At 37.6% G+C, this 27615-nt stretch overlaps 1 protein-coding gene across 2 annotated transcripts; it reads left to right on the plus strand.

The window, feature by feature from the left end:
• The first annotated feature begins 233 nt into the window (after positions 1-233).
• Positions 234-27143, plus strand: ptp4a3b (protein tyrosine phosphatase 4A3b). 2 transcript variants are annotated; one of them, XM_082149773.1, is made up of 6 exons: positions 234-338; positions 16559-17176; positions 17387-17479; positions 21959-22089; positions 24330-24404; positions 24841-27143. In XM_082149773.1, the coding sequence occupies exons 2-6, from the start codon at positions 17072-17074 to the stop codon at positions 24956-24958; spliced, it is 522 nt and encodes a 173-aa protein (XP_082005899.1). In that variant the 5' UTR covers positions 234-338; positions 16559-17071; the 3' UTR covers positions 24959-27143. The 2 variants fall into 2 exon arrangements, with proteins under 2 accessions (XP_082005899.1, XP_082005898.1); XM_082149772.1 differs by lacking the exon at positions 234-338 and adding an exon at positions 14661-14851.
• Positions 27144-27615: the final 472 nt, after the last annotated feature.

Raw genomic sequence — 27615 nt, forward strand, 5'->3', positions numbered from 1 at the left:
AGTATATTCTAACACATGTCAATCCATATAATAACTGTAACCAAACGAAAATATGAATTTCTATTAACTCTCTTCTCTTCACATGAGTTTAATTGTTTAAACGGTTTAACTCACAGACATGTGTCTTGTATTGTTTGGAATTAATCTTGTTTGTATTAGTACAAATACTGAAATTATTCTAATGTCATTTTTACACAACATTTTCTTCCCTCTCGGTTGCTCTGGGTGACGCTGCGTCTCCATGGTTGCAGTAGGGGAATCTCCGCGCTTGCGTGCGCTCACGCACCCTTACACACACGGATACACACTGAATCACATGGAGCGAGACTGACAAATCTGTGAGTATGAAAAAGCTGTATGAAAATGACCAGAAAGTCGTCTACTAAGACAAAACTATGTGTTTAACAGCTTTGTGAAATCAGGTATGCTCTTGTAATCCGCGCTACTCGTATTTTTGACGGTGGAGAGCGCGCGCTGAGCGAATATTCTTATAGTTTTGGGGCTGTTATAGTCAATAACTTCTCATATATTTCATACATCGCACATATTTGTCAATACCCGACATATTATGCTGTGTATGTTGTTTCTACGCAATGTGGAAAGTTCGTTTGTCAAGATAAGTGGTCGTCTGCTACCGGCGTTTCAGAACAAAAGCGTTGAGGGGCTGTTAGCGTTAGCGCGCTGCTAACGGACTGGAGGTATTTCTTTTACACATCACCCGTTATATTAAGCTTGTGTGTTCATATTAACATTAGTAATTCAGCAGCTCTCAGGTAATACACGTGTCTTTATTCGGTGTTAGAAAGTCAACGCTTTGTGTATGGAATGGGACACAGCTGGACGCCCATGAGCATCCATCCATCGCATAACGATGGATAAGTCAAAGAAATCCTTTAACTTTGAACGTACATGAATATTATTTTGCTAAAGCGGAATGTTGATTAACTCAGTAGCACAATAAAAGCAACAAGTTGTGATCAAGCGCGGGTTGTGCATGTGTGTGGTCTCTTTGTCTGGTATGGTATCTTTCCCTGGGCGCTGAAGTCTGTAAACCTTCACTAATGATCATGCACGTATTATTTGCATATAAGCTGTTATGTTCATTTCACTTGAACGGCCTGATGGTTCAGTTCTGGATATTTGCGATTTGTGTTCTCAGGAAGAGATGTTCCCAGATTAAAGAGCTCTCTTGTACCAGGTTATCTCAAGTTCATGTTTCAGTATTTCTTCACAGCTGTAGCTGACTGTTTCTGTTAAACGCTGCTAGAAGAAGTGGATATAAAGCTGTCGTTGGCGAGATGTGATCTGTGTGAACCATTAGCTCAAGTATTAAAGATTTCTATAATTTTGTTGTTGACTTTGGCACAGAAGGAGCATTTCGGGTACTTTTGCTTTTTGGTTTATCTATGACTTAAAGGGATAGCCTAGTTCACCCAAAAATGAAAATTCTCTCATCATTTACTCACCCTCAAGTTGTTTCAAACCTGTATGAATTTCTTTTTTTTCTGCTGAACACAAAAGAAGATATTTTGAAAAATGTCGGTAACCAAACAGTTGATGGACCCCATTGACTTCCATAGTAGGAAAAAAAAAATACTATGGGTCCATCAACTGTTTGGTTACCGACATTTTTCAAAATATCTTCTTTTGTGTTCAGCAGAAAAAAAAGAAATTTACAGGTTTGTATACAGGATACAGGTTTGAAACAACGTGAGGGTGAGTAAATGATGACAGAATTTTCATTTTTGGGTGAACTATCCCTTTAAGTTGCTGTAAAACCGTATACAAGCGTGTAAATGTATACAAGACATTTGAGTGCATCAGTTGGCATCCTTTCAGTGTGGAAAAGTAAAAAAAAAAAAAATCTGTTTACATGTCCCAAACTCCATCTAAAACTTATTTTAAATAACATTTATTTTATTATAGGTTTTAAACATGCAGTATTTAGGATTTCTCTCCCTTATGTAGTTCCTTTTGCGGAACTCAGAACAGTTTTGGAGACCACTGACTTCCATTGCATGGATAAAAACATGGAGATGTTTTTCAAGATATCTTTAATGTTCCACAGTAGAAAGAACGTCATACAGATTTGGAGCGGCCTGAGGTTAAGTCAATGATGACAGTGTCATTTTTGGGTAAACTATCTCTTTAAAATGAGAGTGAAGATGAAAGATGATTAAAAATGGTGATAAACTGTAGTTCCCAATTAGGGGATAAGATATGTTTTCCCCTTGTACTATGTTAACCTGAAATCTTGTTAAACGAATTATGCATTAGCTATTCATTTAATAGTCTTTTAAGCAACTTACAAATGTGGAAAAAGAATACAAACACAAGCAAAATTCTTTAAACATTAAAACTGGCTTGCGAACACAATTTCTGTACTTGTGTGTGAAGGAGATAGTCATGATAAAGACGTTCCTGCCACTTCTAGTGAAGTGAGAAATTCGCAGAAAAGGTCAACTCGTGGGTTTGGTATTTAGCTGCAGGTGATATATAAAGGCTGTCTGTGAGTTCTCCTTTGAGTCTAGATTTAGTTTTAAATAACTTTATGGTATGATCCGATCCTTTGAACCTGCAAGTGAGCTTGCTATTCCTATGGTGTTCATTTGTTTTGCTACCATTATCTCTACCTGTTCATCTAAGCAAGCAATCATTGTGCCCCAACACAACCTCTCTGCTGCAGTTGGAAAAGCCCTATAGGTGCAAGCAAGAAGGGTAAGCCCACCTCTAATCAGCCAGGCAGGAAGAGTTTAGCCTGGGATGGGTTTCCTCCTACCTGCCGTGCACTCCAAGCAGCAGGTCACCAAACCGCCCTGTTATAATGGAATGTTGGAAGAGTTTTACTTGGCTCTGTACACTGAAGTTTAACCACTGACGTAAGCTGCCACCATGGGGCAAGGGGTGGCTTCCTCCACGGCAAGTGAGTTACTCCCCTTTTATTAGGAAAAAGTGAGCAAAGTTGGAAGCTTTGTAAGAAATGTAGAGATTATAAAGGGGTGGGGGTGTTAATGTTTTCTTTGATTTAACTTTTTTTTCTCTATTTATGTTTCCCATTATTTTAGCACCACCTCTGCCTCCCTGTCTGTTTTCCATTTCAACACAGATGCTATAGGCTAGTTTGTGTTTTTTTTTTATTAGAGGGTTACTTCTGTTATTCAACCCGAAACGCAGTGGGTCTAATCAAAGCAAGCTCCTTCATTCGAGGAAAGTCGGCCCCCAAGGGTATGTGACATTTACCCAGCATGCATTTACTGAAGCCTGCTGCTGGGAATTCCTCCCTGAGAACAAAGTCGCGCGGGACCGGAGTCTTAGGCTACGTTCACACTGCAGGCTGAAACGACCCAATTCCGATTTTTTTGCCCCTATGCGACCTGTATCTGATCTTTTCATGACAGTCTGAACGACACAGATCCGATCTTTTCAAATGCGACCCAGGCCACTTGGGTATGTGGTCCCAAATCCGATACATATCCGATCTTTTCAAATGCGACTTCAGTCTGAACGGCCAGGTCGCATTTATCCGACCCGCACGTCATTGATACGCGAAAAACGTCATAATCCTGCGTTGAAGTAGTCGTCGGTTTGAAAACGGACTGCATATTCGTCGAGCTGAGGTAAATCTGCCGAACGGGTCGACCTCGACGAGCCCGTTAATAAAAAATAAATAAATAAAAAAAGCCCACGGCCATTATATACGTTATGTTAACTTATTTGTGCTGAATCTGATATTAGATAGGTCAGCGGCTGCTGTCTGGCTCTTGTGTAACGGTCGCTGCGCGCTAGTGTGTGTGTGTGTGTGTGAGAGAGAGAATCACAGTTAAAGTTTAGCTACTTCCGCAAACAAAAAGTGACGTCGTTGACCGTTGAGTACTCTTCTGCGCATGCGAGTCACTTCTGAGTCATTTCACGTTCACACAGGAGATCACAAAAGGTCGCATTTAATTGGAAATGTGAACGGCCTTGCAAAAAAAGCGATTTTTTTCAAAAAATCGGAATTGAGCATTAAGCCCTGCAGTGTGAACGTAGCCTTAGAAACCTGTTACTCACTGCTGCATAATTCTAGTAGTTTCATAGAAGAAATAAGCCGCAGGACTCCACCACTGCAATTCTGCCTGTCAATCAGAGTGGCTTCATCTGACTTTACCGGAGCCTGATAGTTTCTGGCTGTCTGACAACCACATAAAGAGGCGAAAAAGGGGAGAAAGTAGTGGAGGTTTCAGAAGTGCACTGTTGCCAAATAAAGGGTTATGCTGCGATTCCCAAAGGAACAGTTGTCCCCGTTCTCTTAAACTGGCATTTAAGGTCACTCTTTGGGTTCAGAAAGCACAATACAGTCATGGCTAGTGGTGTATACATACACACACACATTGAGCACATTATTGTAATAGGAACCTTTTTACTGTATTGTGAATAAGGTGTTTTCAGTGATTGGATAACAATCGGATTGGACTTGACTTCCTTAAATGCTGGTGTAAGAGAATCCATTGCGATCAGAGTGTGTTCAAATCACTGAAACCACATTCAGAGGGGGTACAGGATGCATTTTGACTACATTGAAATCATTATCCATCAGTTATTTCAATTAATTCGTTATAAAATCTGTAAGTGGCCATTTTTTTGCAAGTAGTTTTTCAGATCCTGTGTGAAGTGCAAATGCCATCCAGCTAAAGAATATCCTTATGCAAATGCTTTAACATCTGGTGTAAAGGACCCTTAGATGTGGGTCCATTTGATTCCCTCATTTCTGACATGAAAATTTGATGTAAAAAAAAAAAAAGATCTCAGAAAGATGTTAAAAACAATATTTGAGAAGTAGGTCACACTGGCAGCATCATGGTAAACAAGTTTATCTACTGTATATGTTATATTTGTTGCTACAAAGGATGGAGAGAACAGATGGCAGCTTTGGGCATTTGGTTTTTACCTCATTGGCTTCAGAGTATCTTTTGTGTACATTAACATTTAAACGTTTAGTGTCAGTGAGATTTTATATATATATATATAGAGACGAGACATTTTTCTTAAGCAAGATAATGATTTCTGAAGGACCATGTGACACTGAAGACTGGAGTAATGATGCTGAAAATTCTGGATTTAAAATATTTAAATTAGGGAAGTTATTTTAAAGAGTTCTTACCTATCTACCCCAACATTTTTGTGTATTTATATTTATGAAAGACGTCATATATTAGCTGCCTGTGTGTATTTATGCCATGCTCAAGATGTCTTGAGACATTAAATGTATAGATATTAATTAGTTAGGCCTATACCCTGTTGCTTTCTTAATGAGATCTCTCCATAATTATCCCGCTGCTGGTGCTGTGCTGGAGATCTGGAGACTGTGTGTGGCTGCATGTGTTTGGGGTAGTTGAGGGGAAAAGGGCGATGAGTGCCTCACAGGGAGATAGAGACACGGTGGTCAAAAAGTCAAAAAGAGAGAGTAGAACAAACTTGATAGAGAGCGAGAGAGAGAGATGGAGCACAAGCTGGTGTCTGAGCAGTCCCGGGGGATTCCTTGTGGCCAGTGTACAGAGACACAATGAAGGGAAATGCTTCCTGTGGGGATCCCATAGAGTTCTGCTACAACCGTATCTTTCTTATGTGGGAATAAAAAAACAAACAGTGGCCTACAGGGCAGTAGGGAAGCCCCTGATCTCCAATATATAAACTATAGTTTTCATGTGTTGGGGGATTTTGAGGTGATGCAATATCATGAGAGATATCCCAGGGTACTGAGAATCCTCTCCACAGTTTTACTTCTCATGCAGTTTTCACAGGAACATGCATGTCATGCATGTTGGACAGTTGATTGTAGTAAACACAAAGTACTTTAACGTCATCCTGTGCTCATATTCAAATTGTTTAGATATGAATCAATCTGAAATCTAAACAAGTATCTGATTATGCACCAGCAGCTGTGGCCAAAAGACTGTCCTGGAACCATGGTGACCCCTGAGAGAGCCAGTGTTTATACTGCTCCATCCAGAGTGTATTGATGCACGTAGACCTGTCATGTGAATTAGTGTGTGAGTCTTTAGAGTGTGAGGATGTGTGATTTTATTTTGATTTTATTTTTTCATGAACAGGTAAACACATTTTTTGAGTCATTTGAAACCATTCTTTTTAGTGAATCAAAAACATACAGCGTGATCAGTGTAGTCTGAGCCCTAAACGTATAACTCTTATGAACCAGTTATTTTTATATCATATATCTAAACATATTATTATATTTATAAACACAAATCTGAATCCTGGTGTTTAAATGCAGCAAGTCCTGATAGCAGGTCCTGACCTTTTGGTGTGCGATCTTGATCTTTCTCCGTTGGCGGCAGATGTGAGACTATCTCGGGTGGGTCTGGTGTCTTTCACGCAGGTCTGGAGTAAGAGTGATGGTGTGAAATGTTTCAGTACAGGCTGAGTGGCAGTAGACAGATGGGGCTGTCACTGGACTCTTGCTCTCAGAAGGAGATGGGCCCGGAGAAGTAGGACGTTTTCTTAAAGGCATACCCAAAGGGGCTCGTTAAGACCCATCTGGAAGATTAAAGTTATTTCTATTATCCTTGGGAGAGTCCATGAGAACATCCAGTGATTTCCCAGAGACATGCAGTGATTGACAGGTGTGCCAAATGGGTTTGAGTGTTGTTTGACTTGGGTATTGCTTTTAATGTAGGTAGATGTGGCAGGCATCAATAATAAAGATGGTCCCCTGATCTAGGCCCGGGCCAATCAGTGTGAGACTAGTAGACAGAACAGTCACTTTCTTAGTCAAGCCAGTGCTGTGTTAACTGAATCTTCCAGTCATTAATCTTGTCTTGTACAAGTGTTTGTCTTGTAAACTGAAACGCTTTTTTTTATTTTGATAAATGCTACAAATTTAGTATTGTTGCAAATTGTGTAACATTTTCTAGCTGCTAATCTTGCAGATTATTATATTAAAATCTATGGTTTTAGATTTTGTTATATATGCCATTGCAAAATATCATTTTTATGTTTATAACATTTTGTGTTTTAGACAATAACAGAGCTCCTACATAAAATGGTAGAGGAAAAATTATAATAAATGCAAATATTTTACATTACGCCAAGAATCTTTACATTCCTTTCAGAGAAGTTTATCTGGATCACAAAACATTGAAATTGTTATTTTTTTCTTCCCATCTCAAAAATAACCCTTATTGCAAAAACTGGTCTCCCTTGACTTCACTGGGTGAGCTACAGTTTACATTTAGAAACTGGACAAAGAAATTCCCAGGCATAATGCCATTGATGAAGTGGCTTCCATTCCAAGTGTTTACATGCTTTGAACGCCACTAATTGTATGGCACACTGATGCTGAGGGTTTTGAATGAGGCCTGGTCATTTGTATACCAAAAGCACCTGTCCAATCGCAGACTAGACAAATATCTCATTAAGTGTTAATTTCAAAGGTTCTTTATTTTGTTTTGTTTCATGGCATGTTGTTCTCTGAAAGTAATAATATGTTTGTGACCATTTGCAATCTGTATACAGCGTTGGGGTGTGAATCGTCACTGGTCTCGCGATTCAATTCGATAACAATTGTCAACGATTCGATTCGATATCACAATGTGTTGCATCCGCACTTTTCTTACTGCACATGCCTACATTTTCGTCAATGAATACAAACAGTCAGATATATGAACTCCCTTTTTATTTGATCTGCTCCAAGAATGTACACTTCCTGAATTTAGCAAACATCAAACACAACTTAAGTCTGAACACAGCAGACGACAGGACCATTTAGAACAAGCACTAGTAAATACTAAAAGCGCATGAAACGGTCAAGTGTACTTAAGTTACAATAACGCTCGCACTCGACTCACGCACACACACTCACACGCACACTCAAGCTCACACGCTGTACATTTTTAAATAGTGGGTGCATTTTTTTTTTATTGCTCACTTTTGTGTTTCGCCTCCCTCCGCCTTTTTACTCTAGCGTGAGAATCGTGTATGTGACGAATGACGTCAGAGGCTACAATCGATTATGTTCTAGTACTGCACCGATGCAGAATCGTACACATTTCGATGCAACGATTAACTTCAACACCCCTAATACAGCGTTTGTTCTCCTATATATAAATTCTATCTCAGTTGCAGGGTTGAACACCAGGCGTGGAGGAATCTTCATGGAGACTTTGCTTAAATGTGGTCTGCCAGCTGGAAAAGAGTCGAGTTTCGATAGGTGGTGACCAGGGAGCCTCCTAAGCATGCACGTACGTGCTGTATCTGTCTCTGTTTTTCCTCCCCCCATCCCATGAACCCACACGCACAAGAAATGAAAGGAAAGCTTAAGGGAAGGTGAGATGCATTGCAACACTGTGTGGCCCAAGTTTTAAGAATCAATTTTTTGCCTGACCCTTATAAAGCTTTGTAAAAGTGATGTATTTGCTACATTCTTGAGAACTTATCTAGCCTTTTCTTTCTGGAGAAAATTACCTGTTCTAGAACTTGCTTGGAATGATCTGATTTGTGTTTGAATGGGTCATGTGACTGGAAAGGAGATGATGATCTCAGTGTTCTTATAGGGATTATGGCACTGCTCATAACTCTCTTCTGTTATGAGGGACACTGGGTCCTGCAGGTCAGAAGGGATAAGGATAAAACCCCAGATCTCTTGTGACATCACAGATATGTTGCTATAGAGAACAAACACCAATACATAGGCACAAATCGTTTGTTGTCTACAAAGCATTTTAATGAAATTAACGGAAATTGTCCTCTGAAATCCAGTGGATGTTATTGATGATTCTCTGGACATTGCCTTGTGAAGTTGAGAAGTTTTTCAAATCTCCAATCTTTGACCAACAACCCTCCAGTTGTAGTTACAAACCATCACATCTTGGAAACACCCCTCCTCAGATATTTTCATATTTGAATGAGAGGAACCTGTTTGTTTTTTTATCTTAGTCAAAATCTAAGTTTGTATTCTCTGGTTTAGAATGGCACCCATTGAATAATCTTAGAATGCAATTTCTAATTTTGTGGAGATTTTGTCAGTATAAGTTTGCCTTTGTCTTAAAATGCTGTAATTGAGTTTTACATCCAGCTCTCCATGGTGTTTCGTTAATACCATATGCTTGCATTATGTCTCCTGGAAATCAAAGCATTGAGCCCAATTCATGTGGTATTGTTTTGCCCCTTAAGCGTTTCCTTATGTGTATCTTACGCCTGATAACAAATTGCACACCACACTAACATGCAGAGCAACGTGTGCATATGTGCACATGTTTAAGACTCATCAATATCAGAGTAAAAATTTAGACACATCATATGTTTAAGTTCAACTCTGACTGCAGATTTGGATAGCAAAAAAAACATTTCAACCAAAAGAGAATATAACATCACATATTGTCCTCTTTGCTTAAAACAAATGCAAACTTTGAATATGCATGATTTGGACTGTTGCAGGAAGGTGGAGTTACTTCTTAAGATTCTGAAGTAATTTTGCATGCTCAAAGCCTATCACGAATGCACTTTATTATAGGAAAATGAACCAGCCCATGTCCTTCCAGTTTTGTTTCTTGCTTTAACCAGCATGTTTGTTTTGGTCATGGTGACCTTATCCCAGCGCACCGTGGTCTTTGCGTGCTGTTAAAGGTAATAGATGTCACTCATCTTTACAACCTGCAGCTTTTAAAATAAGTACACTAAGGTTCTCACTAGGTGTTCATGTATCTCAATTGGCAGAGCGTGATGCTTGCCACGGTCATGAATTAGAGGGAACACTTTGAATGTGTATCTTAATGCACTGCTTTGAATAAAAGTGTCTGCAAATAAATCATGCAAATGTCGCCTAAATGTTCTTTATAAGCGAACTACCTTGTAGCTATTGAGGGAAAAAAGTTGACCAGACAAATGTCGATATTAAAATTATATTAGCGAATTCTGTTTTGGCTGCGCTATTTAGGGTTGAGTCACTATGTTGGAGGCACATTTTAGCTTTGATTGCTCATCTTATTTTATACAAATCACCTCTGCCCTAGGACATCTTTGAAGGAATGTGACGCTGGTTGTCAGTTTGCCAAACACAAGAGAAAAAGTTTGATATTGCATTGCAAAGGTCAGATTTTGTCATTTGCCGTTTGTTTTTGAATGTCATAGACTTACACCAGATGTTTAGTGTTATGAAAAACCATCTGTACGTGGCTAAAAAGTAAATAACAATGTTGCATCATGAGGTGATCCTCTTCAAAATGTTGTTTTAAGTAGTTGAGTAAATTATTGGTATGGCACCTGGTATCTGAGCTCTTAGGAATCTGTGCTCAGATGTCCAACCTTATAAAGTTACATGGCATTGAAATGTGTGTACGATTAATTATTTTTCACAGCTAATTATTTAATCCAGTTGTAAAATGCGAGACCTTTCTCTTTCTGGGTAGCTGTTTCCGGGTAGCATATGCTCATGTTTCAAAACAAGTTCCCAGTTATCTTTAACTCCTGACCCTCTTCATTTCGGATCGGACTAAATTTAATAGGTGACAGCTGGCAGAGGTATATTTAGAACACAGGTGGCCATGAGAGCCTTAGTGCCCTGCAGTTCCTCTCCAGTCAAGTGCAGAACAAAGCCAGCCCAGTCCTCAACTCACATTCTCCCGTCAAATACAGGTTCAGTCGCGCCAACAGGAAAACACCTGCAGATCTGTTCATTGAACTAACACCTCCTGTACTCTTCAAGTAGTTGCCCTGTCATTTAAATCATTTTTCAAATGTTTATAACCCCATCTCTGTCCTAAAGGAATCCTAAAATATATTGAGTGTGGGAGTGTTAATGTCTCTGGTAATTTTGGATAATTATGCAATCTTAAACAGCTTTAAAAAAATCGTATTGAAATTTCCACAAGGCAAGACTAATGATGAACCTCCACAGTCGAGAAAGTGTGTTGATGCTGCCAGTGTGGCATTTGCTGGCCATTGGCATTAGTGGAGCGTGCCAGGGGAGCCCTTGCACAGGGGTTACTTGAGCACAGCTGAGTGGGGAAGAGGGGAAGTTTTCCATATCACATCTTACCTTCAATAAATGTTGACCTCATTTAGCAGCTAATGTTCCAGAAGTTTCCTGAAAACTCAAGTTAAATAGAACCCTGATATTTCTAGTAAATCTGAGACTTATTGTTCCTCTTTTAATTAGTGTAGTTTGTATAAAATAATTGGCTCAGAGTGCTGGAACACTTAGTATTTGATAAATATCGGTTTAGTTTAATTCAGGTTAAGGACAGCCTGCTGGGTAAACAATCGGTGGAGGATTCTAGAGCGCTATATTTTCCAGATTGTTCACTGCTGCTGTGATTTGAGCTTATCTACATGGATAATACCCTATAGGCCCAGGCCATAGCCTGTGGAAATGGCACCCATTCATTAAAAAAAGAAAGGTTCCAGGCTGTGAATTTAAATTTTAAGCAAGTTTAATTTATAATATTATCATATTTGTATAATTTTAGGTGTGTAGACATTTAGTACTTTTTTAAAATAATTGTATTTTGTTATTATTTTTATTTTGTTATTTCTGTTTAGTGCCAGAAAACGTATTTTAAATCATTTCGGAATGTTTAATTCCAGCATAATGTTTTTTAATCATAACAGAATTAATTTGTTTTTAATCATTCTAATATTAATATATTTTCTAATATTTAATTCAAGAATTAATCTTTTTTTATTATTATTAAAAATGGCTTAATTCCAGAATTAATATTTTTTTTAATCATTCCAAAATGTTAAACTCCCAAATGAATTATTTTTTAAATTGTTCTAGAATGTTAAATGTGCTGCCTTAGCTTTGACAGTATTCATTACAGCATATTCATAGTGCCTTATTATTGCTTAAATAGATTTCTGTATGATTTTTTTCACTCTGATTCTAGTCTGCACTTTCTGATATGACGAGAGTTCTGGCCCAGATGAGTCATGCATTGTGTTTGTTGTTTGATTACTTGGAACACTTGCCCTTGATGAGGTCATTTGTATTTAATCCTTCAATTAATTGGCCTTTTTGAAGTCAAGCCAGGACTTCTGGGAAAGAAGACTTTGCTGGGTGCCTATTGTGTAAACCTGTTTACAAACAAGCCTTGTTGATCACAAAGTCTGGTTAATTCAGAAGCTATGAGGTTCAGTCGGTATTTCTTAATTAGTAGGGGTGGGAAGCTTTTGGTACCTCATGATTCAAATCGATTCTTGGGGTCAAGATTCGATTAAAAATAGATTCTCGATTTTGAATAAAATTTGGATTCGATATATGCATAGATTTGATTGTAGTGTACTGTTTTGTGTTTTCTTATTTGACTGCGGTAGACAAATTAATAGGTCTAGAAGAAAATTTTTTTTGAATTAATTGTAAACCTTGAAATTTATTTAGTGTTTCTTCTCATTTTTGTCAACCCAATATTATAAAACAAATGCCATTTAAGCTGACTGCAGTAACTGGCATTTTTCTGACAAATAGCTTAGAAAAACTAAATAGGACATAAATAAAATTCCTTGATACAAAAATAAAAAAAATTTTGCTAATATAAAACTGGAAAATAAAATTAAAATAAGTAAACAATAGGACAAATACAGTAGAATTTTTTTTACAAATTAAATAAACTAAGTTTTTCAGGTACAGTAGCCTAGTTTTATTTAACATGTCTTAAGAAATACTACAGAAATTGAATAATCAAATGTAAAAATAAAATACTGTCTTCACTGTATGAATCAAATATAAATTGATTCATAATAAAGATACAAAAGTGATTCAGTTTTTTTAAGGATTAACAATGAAATGGATAGCAACAGTTTATTATGCTGCTGTCTCTTTAAGAACACATGCACGCATCTAATATAATATTACACATCTGATTTGCTCCCAACTGTTTACGTTCACATAGGATATAACAGACTGTGTTCGTGTGAATACTCCACACGATGTGCATTTTGACATAACTCTGTTTATTTGACCATTTAAGAGCAGTAAGCTGTAAAAGGAACTGAATTCGGGATCGCATGCATCTGACAGGCGGCATCTGTTCTGTGCAGCGCAAGCACCACATTGAGTCCTTTTTCACAGCTTATTGTGATTAATAACACTCTAACTTGTCAATAACTTTTAGTACAGCGAAGTTTAAGAAATGTACAACTTTAGAATATCGATTTTTGAAATTTGTGAATCGATGCAAATTGGCAGAAGATAGCATCCCCCCCCCCCCAAACACATGATGTGGGGACCCTATTGGAATTTATTGGACCCCGTTTATTTAGTTTGTTTCCCTTTTTCTCTGCCCATGTTTTGTCTTCTAAACTTCTCTTTAGCTAGACACATAAATGCTGATGGCATCTTGAAAACTAAAAAGGAACAAAAATTACCTAGCAAAATAAAGCACTACTGTCAACAGTAAAGATTAGTGAACATACATAGGTTGGAGTGACTATATTTACCTCAGAGCCAACAGATCACCTGAAAACATACTGCACTACTGGGCAGAGAGACCTATACAACCTTACAGCTTTACGTAAAAGGATTTGGCTCAAGATGTGCTAAGCCCTCAACAAGAGTAGCAGGGTAACTATAGTGCTGGCAGTCTGTCTGTTTTCTTATCTGTTAAGTCCTACATGATGTGATTTACGTGGTTTAGGCATCAAAATGGTAATAATTTAATTCGTTACATTTATATAGCGCTTTTCTGGGTACTTCTGGGTACTTCAAAGCGCTTTACATGGAAGGGGGAATCTTCTCAAACACCACCAATATGCAGCATCCACCTGGATGATGCGACGGCAGCCATATTGCGCCAAAACGCCCACCACACACCAGCTTACTGGTGGAGAGGAGACAGTGATGAAGCCAATCAGTATATGGGGATGGGGATGATTAGGAGGCCATGATGGACAGTCATTTGTAATGACCACAGAGAGTCAGGACCTCGGTTTAACGTCTCATCCGAAGAACGGGATTTCAGTGATAACCTCATGAAGAAATAAGTGGCTGTCTAATTTTGTGGTTTCCTCTCCACTCTTGAGCAAATATGTTGCTATCTGTGTAGGACCTGTTTCTGTAGAACCTGTTTCTTTCAACTGTATGAATTCCGCCATTTTTTCCCCTATCAAAATATAGCCTAACCTATATAGAGACCTTATATTTAAAGGGACAGTTCACCTAAAAATGACAATTCTGTAATTTACTCATCCTCATGTCGTGACTTCTGTGGAACACAAAAGTTTATTTTGAAGAATGTTTTTTTTAAAACTTTTTATATTTATTTTTTTATATCATCTTTTGTGTTCCACAAAATAAAGTCAGTCATTTGGTTTTGGAATGACATGAGGGTGAGTAGATTATGACATTTGAATTTTTGGGTGAATTATTCATTGAAGGCTGCCATTTATATATTCTTTCCTCAGTCATGTTGTGAAAATATTATTAAATTAACAGGGCCGGACATGGAAGTATGTGAGTTTTAAACTGCTTACAGTCAAGTTAACTCAGGAGTAGTTTCCTTACACTCTTGTTGCGGCAGGGAATGAAGTGTGTATAATACCTCAAAGCCTATGGCAAAACATAAACAAGACGTGTGTACGGGGTTATACCTATTAGGTTCATTGGCCGTGCTATTTTTAATATTGTGATGGAAAGAAGGAGAGGTGGGGGGTGGACCTGTTCACTGCTCCTCCTAAGAGCATTACGAGTGCGTTTGTTTGTGACATTAGCAGAGTGTGCTGTCACTGTCATATGGCAAGCCAAGGCAGCCTCGACTGGTTTAGAACAGAGACGGTTATTACGGATTGCAACTGTTCACTCTCCACTGTTCCCACCAGAGCCCTGGTCTTAATCCTGAGCAGAACGCAGCCTGTCACAGAGGTAAGGGGGAAACAACTCTCACGAGTCACGGGGGAGATCAGACAGAACCGTTCCGCATGATTTTCTCACGCGTGTTATTGGGGAAAAGACGTGTTACTGAGGTTTCTTGGTGTTTTACTTCTTTCTCTTTTGAACTCGTTTGTGATTCTTTTTTCATGTGTATATGAATTTTAGATGGTTGTTCTGTCTTTAAAATGTTCTGTGTTATTGTTTGAGAAGTTGGCATAGGTGAGCGCTGTCAAACCCTCTGCTGTTTATTGTGTGTAATTCTGAGTTAGTGTTCTGTCACTCTGTTTGATTTTTAATGAGATCTTTCACCCAAAATTGTCATCATATACTCACCCTCATGCATGTTTGATTTGATTTCTTCCGTGAAACACAAAATATTATGTTAAAAGACTTCAGACATTTATTGAATTTTTTTAAAAACATTTAAATAAAAAGTGAATAGTGCCGAGACATTTTGAATAAATGATAATGATTTAAATTAAATATATACATGATCATAATTTGTGATTTACAAATATATATTTATTTTAGTTAACTATTTGTCCATTTAAATCCTAAATCCATAACCTTAAATGTATTTCTTTTTTGCTTTATTCGCCTTTGTCTAAAGACTTGTTTCTACATTTTCCTTGAAACCTTTCTTCAAATGTGCCAGATTCTGGAAATTCGATGGCTTTGTCTGATGTATTAAATATCATCATAATTTGATTTAGGAACATATTTGTGTTATTTTAACCTATTTGTCCATTTAAATATCCTGGACCGTTGCTTTATTTAACTTCTATATTTACATAATTTACATTTTTTATTTTTACAATTATCATTTATTCTTTGAAACTTGTTTTTAAGTTGCCAAAGAACTTTAAGAGTATTATATTATATTATATTATATTATATTATATTATATTATATTATATTATATTATATTATATTATATTATATTATATTATATTATATTATATTATATTCACAACAGTTCTTTAACCCTAATTGATGTAATGTGTAGATTTTCATTTCTTAATGAAATCATTTTCACACATGAATTGGCACCTCTGTGTCCAGACCTTAAATTAAATGAAAGTCCTTGGGATGTGCTGGAGTAGACTTTACAGAGTGCTTGACTCTTGCATTGTCAATACAAAATCTTGACCAAAATTTGTTGCACCTCTTGATGAAAATAAATGTTGTGATGTTATTTCCATCAAGAGGTGCATCAACTATTTGGTCAAGATTGTGTATTGACAATGCAAGAGTACGGTGTATTATATTATACTATATTGGCGTACTTTTTATTTTTATTGTAAATATACATACAGATAACTGGAGTAGCCAAGGCGAGGTGAGTGACGTTATCAAGAACACTGCTGTACCATTTGCAGAATCACCGAACTGGCGTCCTCCTGTCCTCTAGAGTTTGTACTCCTGAGTCGAACTTGGCAAGTCTGAACTACCAAGGACACAAAACCGAACTTTGCGTACTTTGTATTGAGAAACACCCTAGTTTTGGGTTGGTGCATGGTTCGTCTCTTTGGATTGGAGTGTGGATCGCCTTTGACTGTATTCGTTGTCCGACTGTATACGTGATGGTTCGGGACGAATACATGTACCGTGACACCCCTATTAAATTATACGTATGGATTGGTATGTAATTGACTCTAAAATGTGTTAATTTTTCTTTCTGTCTTTTTCTCTTAACAGCTTTCTTCTCCAGCTTCTTGTTTGTTAATGGAGTTCCGGCAGGGCAGCGGTGATTACTGCCACGCCCAACATCGCAACGCATGATCACGGGTGGATACGCCCGGAATCTGTCCCTGAATGTCCAGAGAAACGCCTTCTCTGCTCTTCTCTTGCTGGTCTTTCTGACTGACCACTTTGTTGTGCGCCAAATGGGTTAACTGGCATCGCGGCACCTGGCATTTAGCTACCGGACACTTTTCCACCTGTCTAGTTGCCAGAGTATCAGGAGGAAGAAGCCAATTTGTTTGAAGAGGAAGACTCTTGTGGCCTCTAACTTCCCAGAAAGGCAGCTTTAAATTTTATATACTGATTAGTATTGATTTATCACGGAGGATTCTACAATTCCCGGACACCTTCACTGTGATCTGCTGTAGCACTGCTCTAGGGCAGAGTAGTGCCGTACTGTGAGTGGAGCTCTGTGGATTCTGGCCCGAACTGGGTGCTGTGTTTACTGTAGAGTGGAGGGACACCAGCATGACCAAGATGAACCGTCCGGCTCCTGTCGAGGTCTGCTACAAAAACATGCGCTTCCTTATCACGCACAACCCAACCAATGCAACGTTAAGCAGCTTCATTGAGGTGAGAGACCATTCAAACATATGCAACAGATCATTTTAAGATATGAAAGATCATAAACATTCTTCTCTGAAAGAGTCACTAATTACTGTGATGTGACATTCATTGCTGCAGATAAATGGACAGCAAGCAAGAACAAATGAAAAACATTTGTTCGAAATCCTAAATGTACTCTGTTGAGTCCCTCAAAACTCAAAACGCTTGTTTCCTCAGGATCTGAAGAAGTATGGGGCAACAACAGTAGTGCGTGTGTGTGAAATCACCTATGATAAGACACCGCTGGAAAAGGATGGAATTACTGTCATGGTGAGATATATTTCTGTCATACTACAAATAAGTGTCTACTGTAAAGTATTTTTTAAAAGTAAATTTTTCTTTGCCGCCTCCTATGCAGTCCTTTTATTTTTATTTTTGAAATCTTAGACATGGGTTTTGAGTAATGTTAAAAATAGATTGATAGACTGATAATCACCAATATTTATTTTATATTCATGCTTTTCTACACTGTCCTTGATTCCTTAATAGATCTACCGATAAATGCCAAAATCTTGTTCCAAATGAACTTTTGGAAACATTCCACTTTGTCCTAAGTGACTGAAAATTATTATTATTTATTTGTAATTTAAATAATTTTGTCAGAGCAGAAATAAAACCAGTTATCGGATACTTACATTAAAATAATTAATATCTGAATGTATCATAAAAATCTATCGGTCAAACTCTAGTTAAAATGATTGTATTGTGTTAGTTAGAAACTATAGATTGACTATGTAATTGACTCTCTCAGTGTAATACTAGCACTGATCATTCTCTTAGCTTTTCTGCCTTTTGTTTTTAGATGCATTTTCATCTTGCACCTTCTGTACTAGAACATGAGTGTGTGAATGTGTCTGATGCACACACACTCACTGTCACCTGAATGTAATAATCCTGTACAGTTTCCTGATCATGAGTGTGTCACTCCATGCCGTCCGTACTTTAATTAACACTTCTGCTTTACTGCAGTGATGCTTCTGTAATTAGTGGTACTCTAATGAAGGTTATTGGCTTCCTCTGACATCAAGTAAAGACTGTCTGAATTCATATGTAGAATGAGGTTTGTTCTGATCAGCAGAAACCACATCTAACACAGCCCTGAAGCGCTTCTATATTTCTGGAATACTCATGCTGTACGAATTGGCTGCCCAGTCATGTGATATGATGTCAAGTGGAGTGAGATGAGGTTGCTTTTTTGTCTGGTGCTCCGAAGGGAGCTCTGCATTTGAGGATACAATCCTATAACGTTCTGCCAAACATCATATCTTTCTCTGCCTTCACCTTTTTTTTTTTAAACTACTTGAATCCAACATCCACATGTGTTTTCAGTTTGGCTCGTCAACATTTCCCCGTTACCATGGCAGCCGGAGGGGAGCTTGATCTATCTCCATCTGAGCTTTTTATTAAGACTCATACACCCTTGTGCCCTTTTACTCTGTTGAACTTCTCATTAAATGATAAGACGTATACATGATGCTACATATTTAACTTTGGCTTCTAGAAGAATTCTAGAAATGTAGCTGTCTTAGCCTCCTAGATTGACCTGAGGTCATAGTGAATTTATCTAGCATTCTGGTGCATCGCAGGCTTTACTTTTAGAAACTGTAACATGCATGAGAAGCATAGCAGAAGCACAGTTATGTAAATCAACTTCCTCCATGGTGCCATCAAGAGAAAAGTCAGTTTCCGCAAGAGAGAAACACTCTTAAACACAGAGCCTGTTTGAAACATTGCTGCTGTGTGTTTATGTTCAGCTAGACAAGCTGATGTAAAGCTTAAGTCCATGGCTCACCTTCAAAAGAACATGGAGCTTGTTAAAAACATGAATGCATTTATCTGGATTTAGTGCTTTTGTTTAGTTATTTTAGCTGTTCCTCAACAAGATTTTAGAGGATCAACTTGAATAGTGTACTTGGTTACTTAAAGCTGAAATGTGTACTTTCTGTATCACTAGTGTCACTAAACGGAATATTAAAAATAATGACTATTTTCAAATGGGTTTTGCAGAAAACTCCCCTGCCTGCTATTGGTTGGAACAAAACTGATAGACCTGCCCCAAACTAATGCCATTGGTTGAACCAGTGTTGCTGTTGTCATGCTGGTCAGGATACTTAAACAAACAGAGCAATGTTTTGATTGTACCCTAGAGCCACAGTGTTTATACTTTTCTAGGAAATAAACTTACACATGGCTTACTTATGCTGTCATATGAATTTTACAAAATCAAGTCTTTTAGACTTATATAGTTTGGATTATATCAGCTATTTTCAGATTCAGAGAAGGCATTTACCATACTGTTCAAAAGTTTGAGGTCAAGAATAAATTAAAATGAATACTTTTATCCAAGAAGGATGCATTAATTTTTTTTTAATCAAAAGTGCAATAGATATTTATAATGTTACAAAAGATTTCCAAACAAATGCTGTGCTTTAAACTTTAAAAAGTGATCACAGTTTCCACAAAAACTTAATTAACTCTGTTAATAAGAAGAAATGTTTCTTCACCAGCACCAAATCAAAAGAATGATTTCTGATATGAAGGATCATGTGAAAGACTGGATTAATGGCTGCTTAAAATTCAGCTTTTCTATCACAGGAATACATTTTTATTTTACAGTATATTAAAATAGAAAAGTTATTTTAAATGTAAATAATATTTCACAATATTAGACCTTTTTTATTTTTGATCAAATAAATGCAGCTTTGCTGAGCACAAGATACTAAGACATTAATAAATCCCCCCAAAATTAGCAACCCCGAACTTTTCAACTTTAATTTGTCTTTAAAGGTTGTATAGTTGTCATTGCATTTTTCAGCTGGTATAGAAGAAAGGTGTTTAATTTAGACAAAAAATTACTTTACTTTTAAAGGTGAAATGTGTAATTGCTGCACCATTAGCAATGGTGCAAACTTGAAAAGTGTCTTCCATTGTTCAGCCAAACGTCCTGCTCAAACTCTCACTATTGATTTAGAATTTCATGTCACAGTATTCAAACGATATTTTGAATGGCATAGTATTTGCACTTCTCAACCCGCGTCAACCTGAGAATGTCTTTGGTGCTTAACTTGACTTTCCTTTGCTCTTTGTTCTCTCTTTTTTGTTAGTGGACTGTGTGGGTTTTTTCCCCCCACTTCTGCTCTTCATAAGTGGTGATGATGCAATGGCTTTGTAGGGGGTCAAAACATGGGATGGGATTTCCTCTCCATTTCAGTCAACTCCAGATGGATTTAAACAGTCATCCTCCACATTTTTACACCGTGGGGTCAAAAAATTTCTGTGAACTTGATGATAGATTGTGTGGTGTCATTTCAGTGTGGATTTGTGCATTTCAGATCCCATTTGTCTCACAGAAGTATAAAATGGTAAAAAGTCTAGGTGCACTATAAATCATACTGAAACAACCATCTAAACTTTTCTATAAATCATGACTGTTTTTTTTTTTATGAGAAAACGGATGTTTTGACATTTGTGTGCATTATGTCAGTATCTAATTCTCCAAAGTTTAAGTTTTAAAATCAAGACCCCCTTTAAAGGAAGTAATGAAACTGAAGTGTTGGTTGACAGCAAACAGGTGCTTGAAACCTCTCCTGCTCTCTTGTAAGCAGAGGCTCGAGTTGCTGGAGGAATAGCAGGTATCCGATTCAAGGAAAATGGCAGGGCATTTTCCACAATTAGGCCCCACACTGCTGGTTCTGGAGTCGGTGTGCCCTGGCAAGAGTACAGAGCACTTCCATCTTGGAATGGACTCCTGGAATTAATAGCCTACTGTTGACATACCAGACAAGGAGGGGCCTATTAACCTCTTAGTGGATTAAAATGTTATTTTTAAACCAGGAGATTCACATAGACGGTCCTCGTAGAAAATAGTCTCATCAACTCGCTCCCTATAAATGTCCCCTTTTCCGAGAAAGCAGCGATTCAGAACACCATGCTCTGTTTTTCAGTGTATTTTGACCCAGCACATTTGTGTTTTTCATTCAGGTTCAGTCTTCCATGAAAGAAAAAAAAAAGTCTTTAATATCTGCATGTGAGTCAGATTGTGCCTAGACTGAATGTGTTTTTTTCTGATCTGTTGACGCAATCATCAGAACTGACCAGCATGTTTCTCTGAAGCATAGAGAACATGTGACTATCAAGCCACAGGTCAAATCATAAAATTGTAAAGAATATGAGAAAGTGTTACTTCACCTATCATTGTCTCACTCCCAAGTCATTTCAAACCTGTTTGACTTTTATTTCTCTGCTGAGCATAAAGGAGATATCCTGAAGATTGAATTTTTTGCAACACTTTTGTGTGAACCATCCCTTTAAATATGTAAAGACTTTGATAAAACGGATTATTGAATGCAATGTCTCAGTGATAATTCCCTGTTTCTCTCTTACATAATATTTCTGACGATTCAGCTCTTGCACATGGTGTTAAATAGCTGTTAGTGACAGATCTGATTGAAGTGCTGGAGTTGACAGGACGAGTGAACGTGCCATGTTTGCCATTGCAGAACTTGTAAAAATCACACAGGAATCATCAAAGGGATTCGCAAGCTGCTGTGAATCTGAGATGATGCACTCTGAAGCATTATAGAGCACCACCTGCTGGTGGTGATCCGAATCATTTATTTCATTCTTATCTGCTATTTTGTCTCTCGATGTGAGTCTTTCCCTTTCAAGGGGAAACTTGGTAACATACAGACGTATAGTTATCCATAGTTATAATAGATATAAACTCATCGTTCTGTTTCTCTCCCTCAGGATTGGCCATTCGATGACGGTGCACCTCCTCCTACTAAGATCGTGGATGACTGGCTTAGTCTGTTGAAGAATAAGTTCTGTGAGGATCCAGGCTGCTGTGTGGCTGTGCACTGTGTGGCCGGACTGGGCCGGTGAGTGAAGGAGAACAGCATCACATCACTTCATCCTGTTATCACAGACGTGCTGCTAAGTCCAAGGCTTTTGCCACCTTTGTGGTATGTTAAAATGGAACAAATTGAACTTAATCAAACCAGTGCTGCGCACACACTGAATCAGTGTGCCTTTTTTCAAAAATTTTGCTCTAATATTCCAGTGAGGAATTATGTGGCAACTAAAAACAACTCACTCCTGCCTAGCAGCTAAATATTGCCCAATTGTATCTGTTACAATGACCTACGTAAATGTAAATGATTATTCTGATTGGAAATTGGTTGAAAATTGGTCTAGTAAGACACCTGGTTTGTTAAACCTTTCAAAATGCTATTACAACAACAACAACAACAAAAAAGAGCACAAGGATGTCTAGAATTTTGTGAACAATTTTGGAATTTAGGCTGTTCAAATCAATGTTGTTACTATTAACTAAAATGAAAACATAATTTTTGTTAAATAAAAAAAGTATTGAAATTAATAAAAATGAAGCTAAATAGAAATAATAAAACTGATAAAGTGACAAGCACAAAATTGCTAAAACTGAAAACATAAAAGCGAATTGAAAATAATATTAAATACTATAAAAGTATATAAATAATAGTAAAAATAACATCGGTTCAAATGGAAATCTGCTGAGCTTTCTACGGTTTTCTGCAGGCGCAGATTTCATATATTTCCCAGGCTGCAGTTGTGGCTGTTCAGAACTTGTAGACGTGCAAATGCTCATCTGAATTTGATGGGTCAGGCTTTATGTGGCTCGTTTCTCTCTCTTACAAAAATTCTCAAACATATCAACAGCCTTTCCCAGGATCTGTTGCTCTTTTTCCCTCAGAATGCAATCATGGATTGTGTGTACTGTGTAATATCTCTGGCAGAGCTTTAAGCTGGCTTGTGTTAGTGTTGTGTTTGAGTTCTACTGTTTACATTTGGTTTCTCATAATGTTTTTTTTTTGTTTTTTTTTTGCTTTACCCCAAATACCCCTCAGCGACAGGCCTCTCATTCTTGGCCCGCGTCCTCTCCAGGTCAAACCCATTCTCTCTGCCTGACCGCTGTGTGCCAAAACCAACCGGCCACACGGACACACAATATTAATCCATGTTTATTATTCGAGGCACAAAGGTTGACGTCCGAAGACGAAACGGGAAGCTGATGATAAGCAGCTCTTTTAATTGCTCCTCCGTATCTCTTTTCAGTATAGAATCCTGGTGTAATGTCGGTGTTGCCCTCTTATCTTGTCAGCTGTCAAAACACACAGACTTTAATTAAGTTGCGGCGCTCAAAATGTTGAGCTAGACGGTCAAATGCGGCGGTTCTGCAGGAGTGGTAGGCTAATGACAGTCCGGTTTACCCTGCCTGCCCTCCTCCCACTTTGACCCCTGACCGCTTCTGCCGACAAGTTAAGCACCAGCCTCTCTGACGTAGGTTGTGGCTCCTATGGGAGCCCTCAGCAGTTTTTGACAGGGAGCCAGTGTTTGCTTTAGTAGGCTGAGTTTGTGTTGTTACGCATTGGAAAGGGGCACACTCAGTGGATACTTGAAAGCTGTCAGGACCCTGAATGCAAACGGTAAAAATAGACAAAGTCTCTGACAGGGACGGAACACTCTTCAAATAAAAATGTATTGTGTTTTAGTAAATCTGGGATTTGCACGTAATGACTTTCAGGGTTTTTCTCTCAAAGAAAAAAAAACAAAACATTTAAGACTTAACTGCTCTTTAAATGATTAGAAGGCTAAATGAAATTCATAAACATCCAAATAAATGTCATTAAAGTGAACTGAAAATTCTGTTTAATACTCACCCTAGTGTTGTTCCAAACCTGGAAAAAAGTTGAAGAATGTATTGGTTTCCACAGCCCAAATACCCATTCATTTTCATTTAGTCTAAAAGAGCGGTCAAGCTCCATAATGATGAACAAAAAAAAACAGCATATATTTTTCATCCATGACTTCTGCACTATATTAAGTCTTGAAGCCACACAATAGCTTTGTGTGATGAACAGACGGTAGTTTAGTAGAATAAAGCATCTTGCCACTCTCAAAAATGTAACGCACTATATCTGCAAACCTGCTCTCACATCCATTAGGTGGTATCCTTGCTGAGAAGGGTTAAATGTTCGCTTTTCCTGGAAGCCTATTGTTTCTGGGGGGCTCGTGCACACACAAGCTGTTTGAGGTGATGGTGTTTCCTGGTATTAAACACTATCTGTGTGTGTTGCAGGGCTCCGGTGCTGGTGGCTCTGGCACTTATAGAGAGTGGGATGAAATATGAGGATGCCATTCAGTTCATCAGACAGTGAGTATACATTACGGCTAACAAAACATCACCAACACCTTGTAGCAAAATTAAACAATACCCAATCAATACAGTGAGCGATACAGTACAATCACATCACAGTAAATGATGCAGCACAGATATTGTGCAGCATTAATACATTACAGCTAATTATACAGCACAAACAAATTATAGCACATTATGCAATCCATAAATTATGCATACAATGTGCACTATATGTAGCTCTTAATGACTTAGAATGGTGACTATGATGATGGGTTGCCATCGACCCGCTATGAACTGTACTCACAGTTCAACGCCTGTTTAACATGAATATCTTAGTGTATGTACATATAGTAGTAGTAATAATAATAATAATTATTATTATTATTAAAAATCACTAATCACACATTCATATAACTGATGGGTATTTGTTGTTGTTGTTTTTTTCACATAGAAAGCGCCGAGGCGCCATCAACAGCAAGCAGCTGACGTACTTGGAGAAGTACCGTCCCAAACAAAGACTGCGTTTCAAAGACCCACACAACCACAAAAGCAAGTGCTGCATAATGTGATCTGGTCTCACTAGCCTGCATCTGAAGGAGCAAGTCACACATGGACTAAACCAGACTTAAATTACCAACCTAGTGCATTTGAACTCTTGCTACTTTTTGGAGGGGTATTCAACCCCCTTTTGGTGTTTATGTCAGACCCTTACACACAGGGTCTTTACCAGCTCAGGGCTGTGAAAGGCGAGCCTCTTGAATTTTGTCTTTACACACAAACCCCATATCCTCTGTGTGTTCACAAATGAATTGTGAACACAAACACACGCCAATGCATATTCGCACACACTCAACGCTACCAGCCATCACACTGTACCAGCAGCACACAATCCAAAGATGATCATGGCCCCCTGCTTCAACAAAATCACGGTTGTTATACTCGCGCTTTCGTATGAAACTGCTTGACTACCTTTTGTCATTTTGAAGTTTCAGAATGCATGTTGCTCTACATTTTTGGGGATTCGAGTGAGTGATTTAACCTTGTTTTTTTTCTACCTTGTATCATGAATCTACTCTGGGATTCGAGTTTTACACCACTGGCTCTTTATTAATAGAACTGTGGGCATCTAGATGGATAACATAGCACACTTTAACATGACTTCCAGGTTTTTGGATGTTTTAGCTGCTTTCAAAACACAGAAAACTAAATCCAGCTTCTCTGACACCCGATTGTGCCGCAGAATTGCACCAACGAACTGCGAGAAATCCATGAGTGAGCGCACTTGTAGATCTGTAGATTTGTCTTAATTTATCAGCAACCACAAGAGGGAGTCCTCACACTACATGCTTCAAATGATAGATCTTTTGCAACATATACATACAGCATTTTTGAATTTCACTAGTTTTATTTATTTTTGTTGTTGTTTGCGCTCAGTGCTCACACGTGGCTGTTTCTCAGAGACATAGTTGTACTGTGGACACTTTAGAATTACAGAATGAACTTTTCAGAGTGAGGCTAAAACTACTTTGTGTTGGTCATTTAATGGGAAATGAAATGGAAACAGGATCTCTGCCTAACTAGTGGTCATACAGACACCAACGGAGGAAAACATTTAACGAATCTGTGTTGGTACTGAAATGATCTCACATGCATAATTAATCTGCTTGTCTTTTGGATATGAAATGCATAAAACTTTGGATCTGGGACAATGTCACATTTCTCTACCTTTGAAAGCAAAAGCTAGTGAAGCAAATGTTAAAGAAATATCTAACAAAAGAGCATCTTTGCATAATTGCATCTTAATGACTATGAGAAGGATAAGCAAATAGCACATTTTATGGATTAAATTATTTTCCAATTATATTCACTTAATCTCTCATGTTTATCTACAGAAATGACAGCAGGAGAATAGACATGTTTTAAAGGAACACGCCAAGCTCACTTCAATTTAGAGCTGAACTTTTTTTTCCCATTTATTAAAAGGTGTGAATAAATCGGCTCAATGTTGCTGTTGCTCACATATATAAGGGCTTCTCTTTCATACAGCCTCTTTAGTCACTTTTGTTATCTGGAATGTTTTGTAGGGTTGTTAGCTAAATAATTCTCGGAATGTCTCTGAAAACTGATATGATCAGCACACTAATATTCAAAGGAAACATTTCTTTTTTTTGTGATAAAGGATCAGGCAGGTGAGTGAGGCTCAAACTACACGCCACATCTCAGGTTTATCTTAAACCTCATTCATTCATAGTCTTTAAGATGATGACATCATGGGAATGTCCACTTTTTCATGTTTCCTTTATCCATATCTTATAGAAAATTTGTTCACTCTTTTTTCTTCTTTTCTTTTGAATAAAACAGCAGAGCTGAAGTCATTACCCTTGACATTGTATGATGTAGTGTCAGTGTTTAAAAATCACGTGCGATCAATTTATGATCTGATCTGTATGAAGACGTTACACTCTTACACCACCGTAATGTTCATTGAACCATTTGTTTTCTGATCATCTCTACAGTGGCCTATTTGACATTGATGCATTAGTGATAATTATGAAACGGTGATCCATAATTAATGATCTATTGTTCCCTGTTCATATCTACAGTGGTTGAAATGATTGTATTATTGATAAGTTTTAATACCAAAACAGAAAAGTTAAGAATTGATGTAAATATTGCTCTTTTTTTTTTAAATGAAATTGGAACATATGTGAAATCTGGATTAATTACAAATAAATAAAAACAGATTGCTCAATACCACAGTACTTTAATGTTATTTCTTTGGATGTCATTCTGGTATTTCTCACAATCATGTTGTTAGTTTATGTTGTACATTATATTTTATAAAACACTGTCTCTGTGATATAATCACAAGATCTATCAGAGAAGGAATAATGAACAAAGAAGGGAAATAATGTGGGTATATTTAATGGGTGTATATTGTAATCCTAACAGCTGTTCATGGATTTTAATTATATCTGAGGGTAATTCTACACTGATTCTCCTTGAGAACTTGCCTTTATCTTCTTTGTTTGTCAACAAACAACATCTTGTTTGTTGTTAATGCCAACAGATTTACCAGATCAAAACTGGGAAAGGACAGCACTTTTTAGTTTTTAACTATAGCAACTGGTCTGCTGTTCATGAAATCATAAAGTATATTATATTTATATACAAATACAAATTATAATACAAATGAACAGGATTCATTTGATGGATTGCTCAAAAT

The sequence above is a fragment of the Leuciscus leuciscus genome, assembly GCF_965113295.1.
Source record: "Leuciscus leuciscus genome assembly, chromosome: 20".
In the NCBI taxonomy this organism is placed as follows: Eukaryota; Metazoa; Chordata; class Actinopteri; order Cypriniformes; family Leuciscidae; genus Leuciscus; species Leuciscus leuciscus.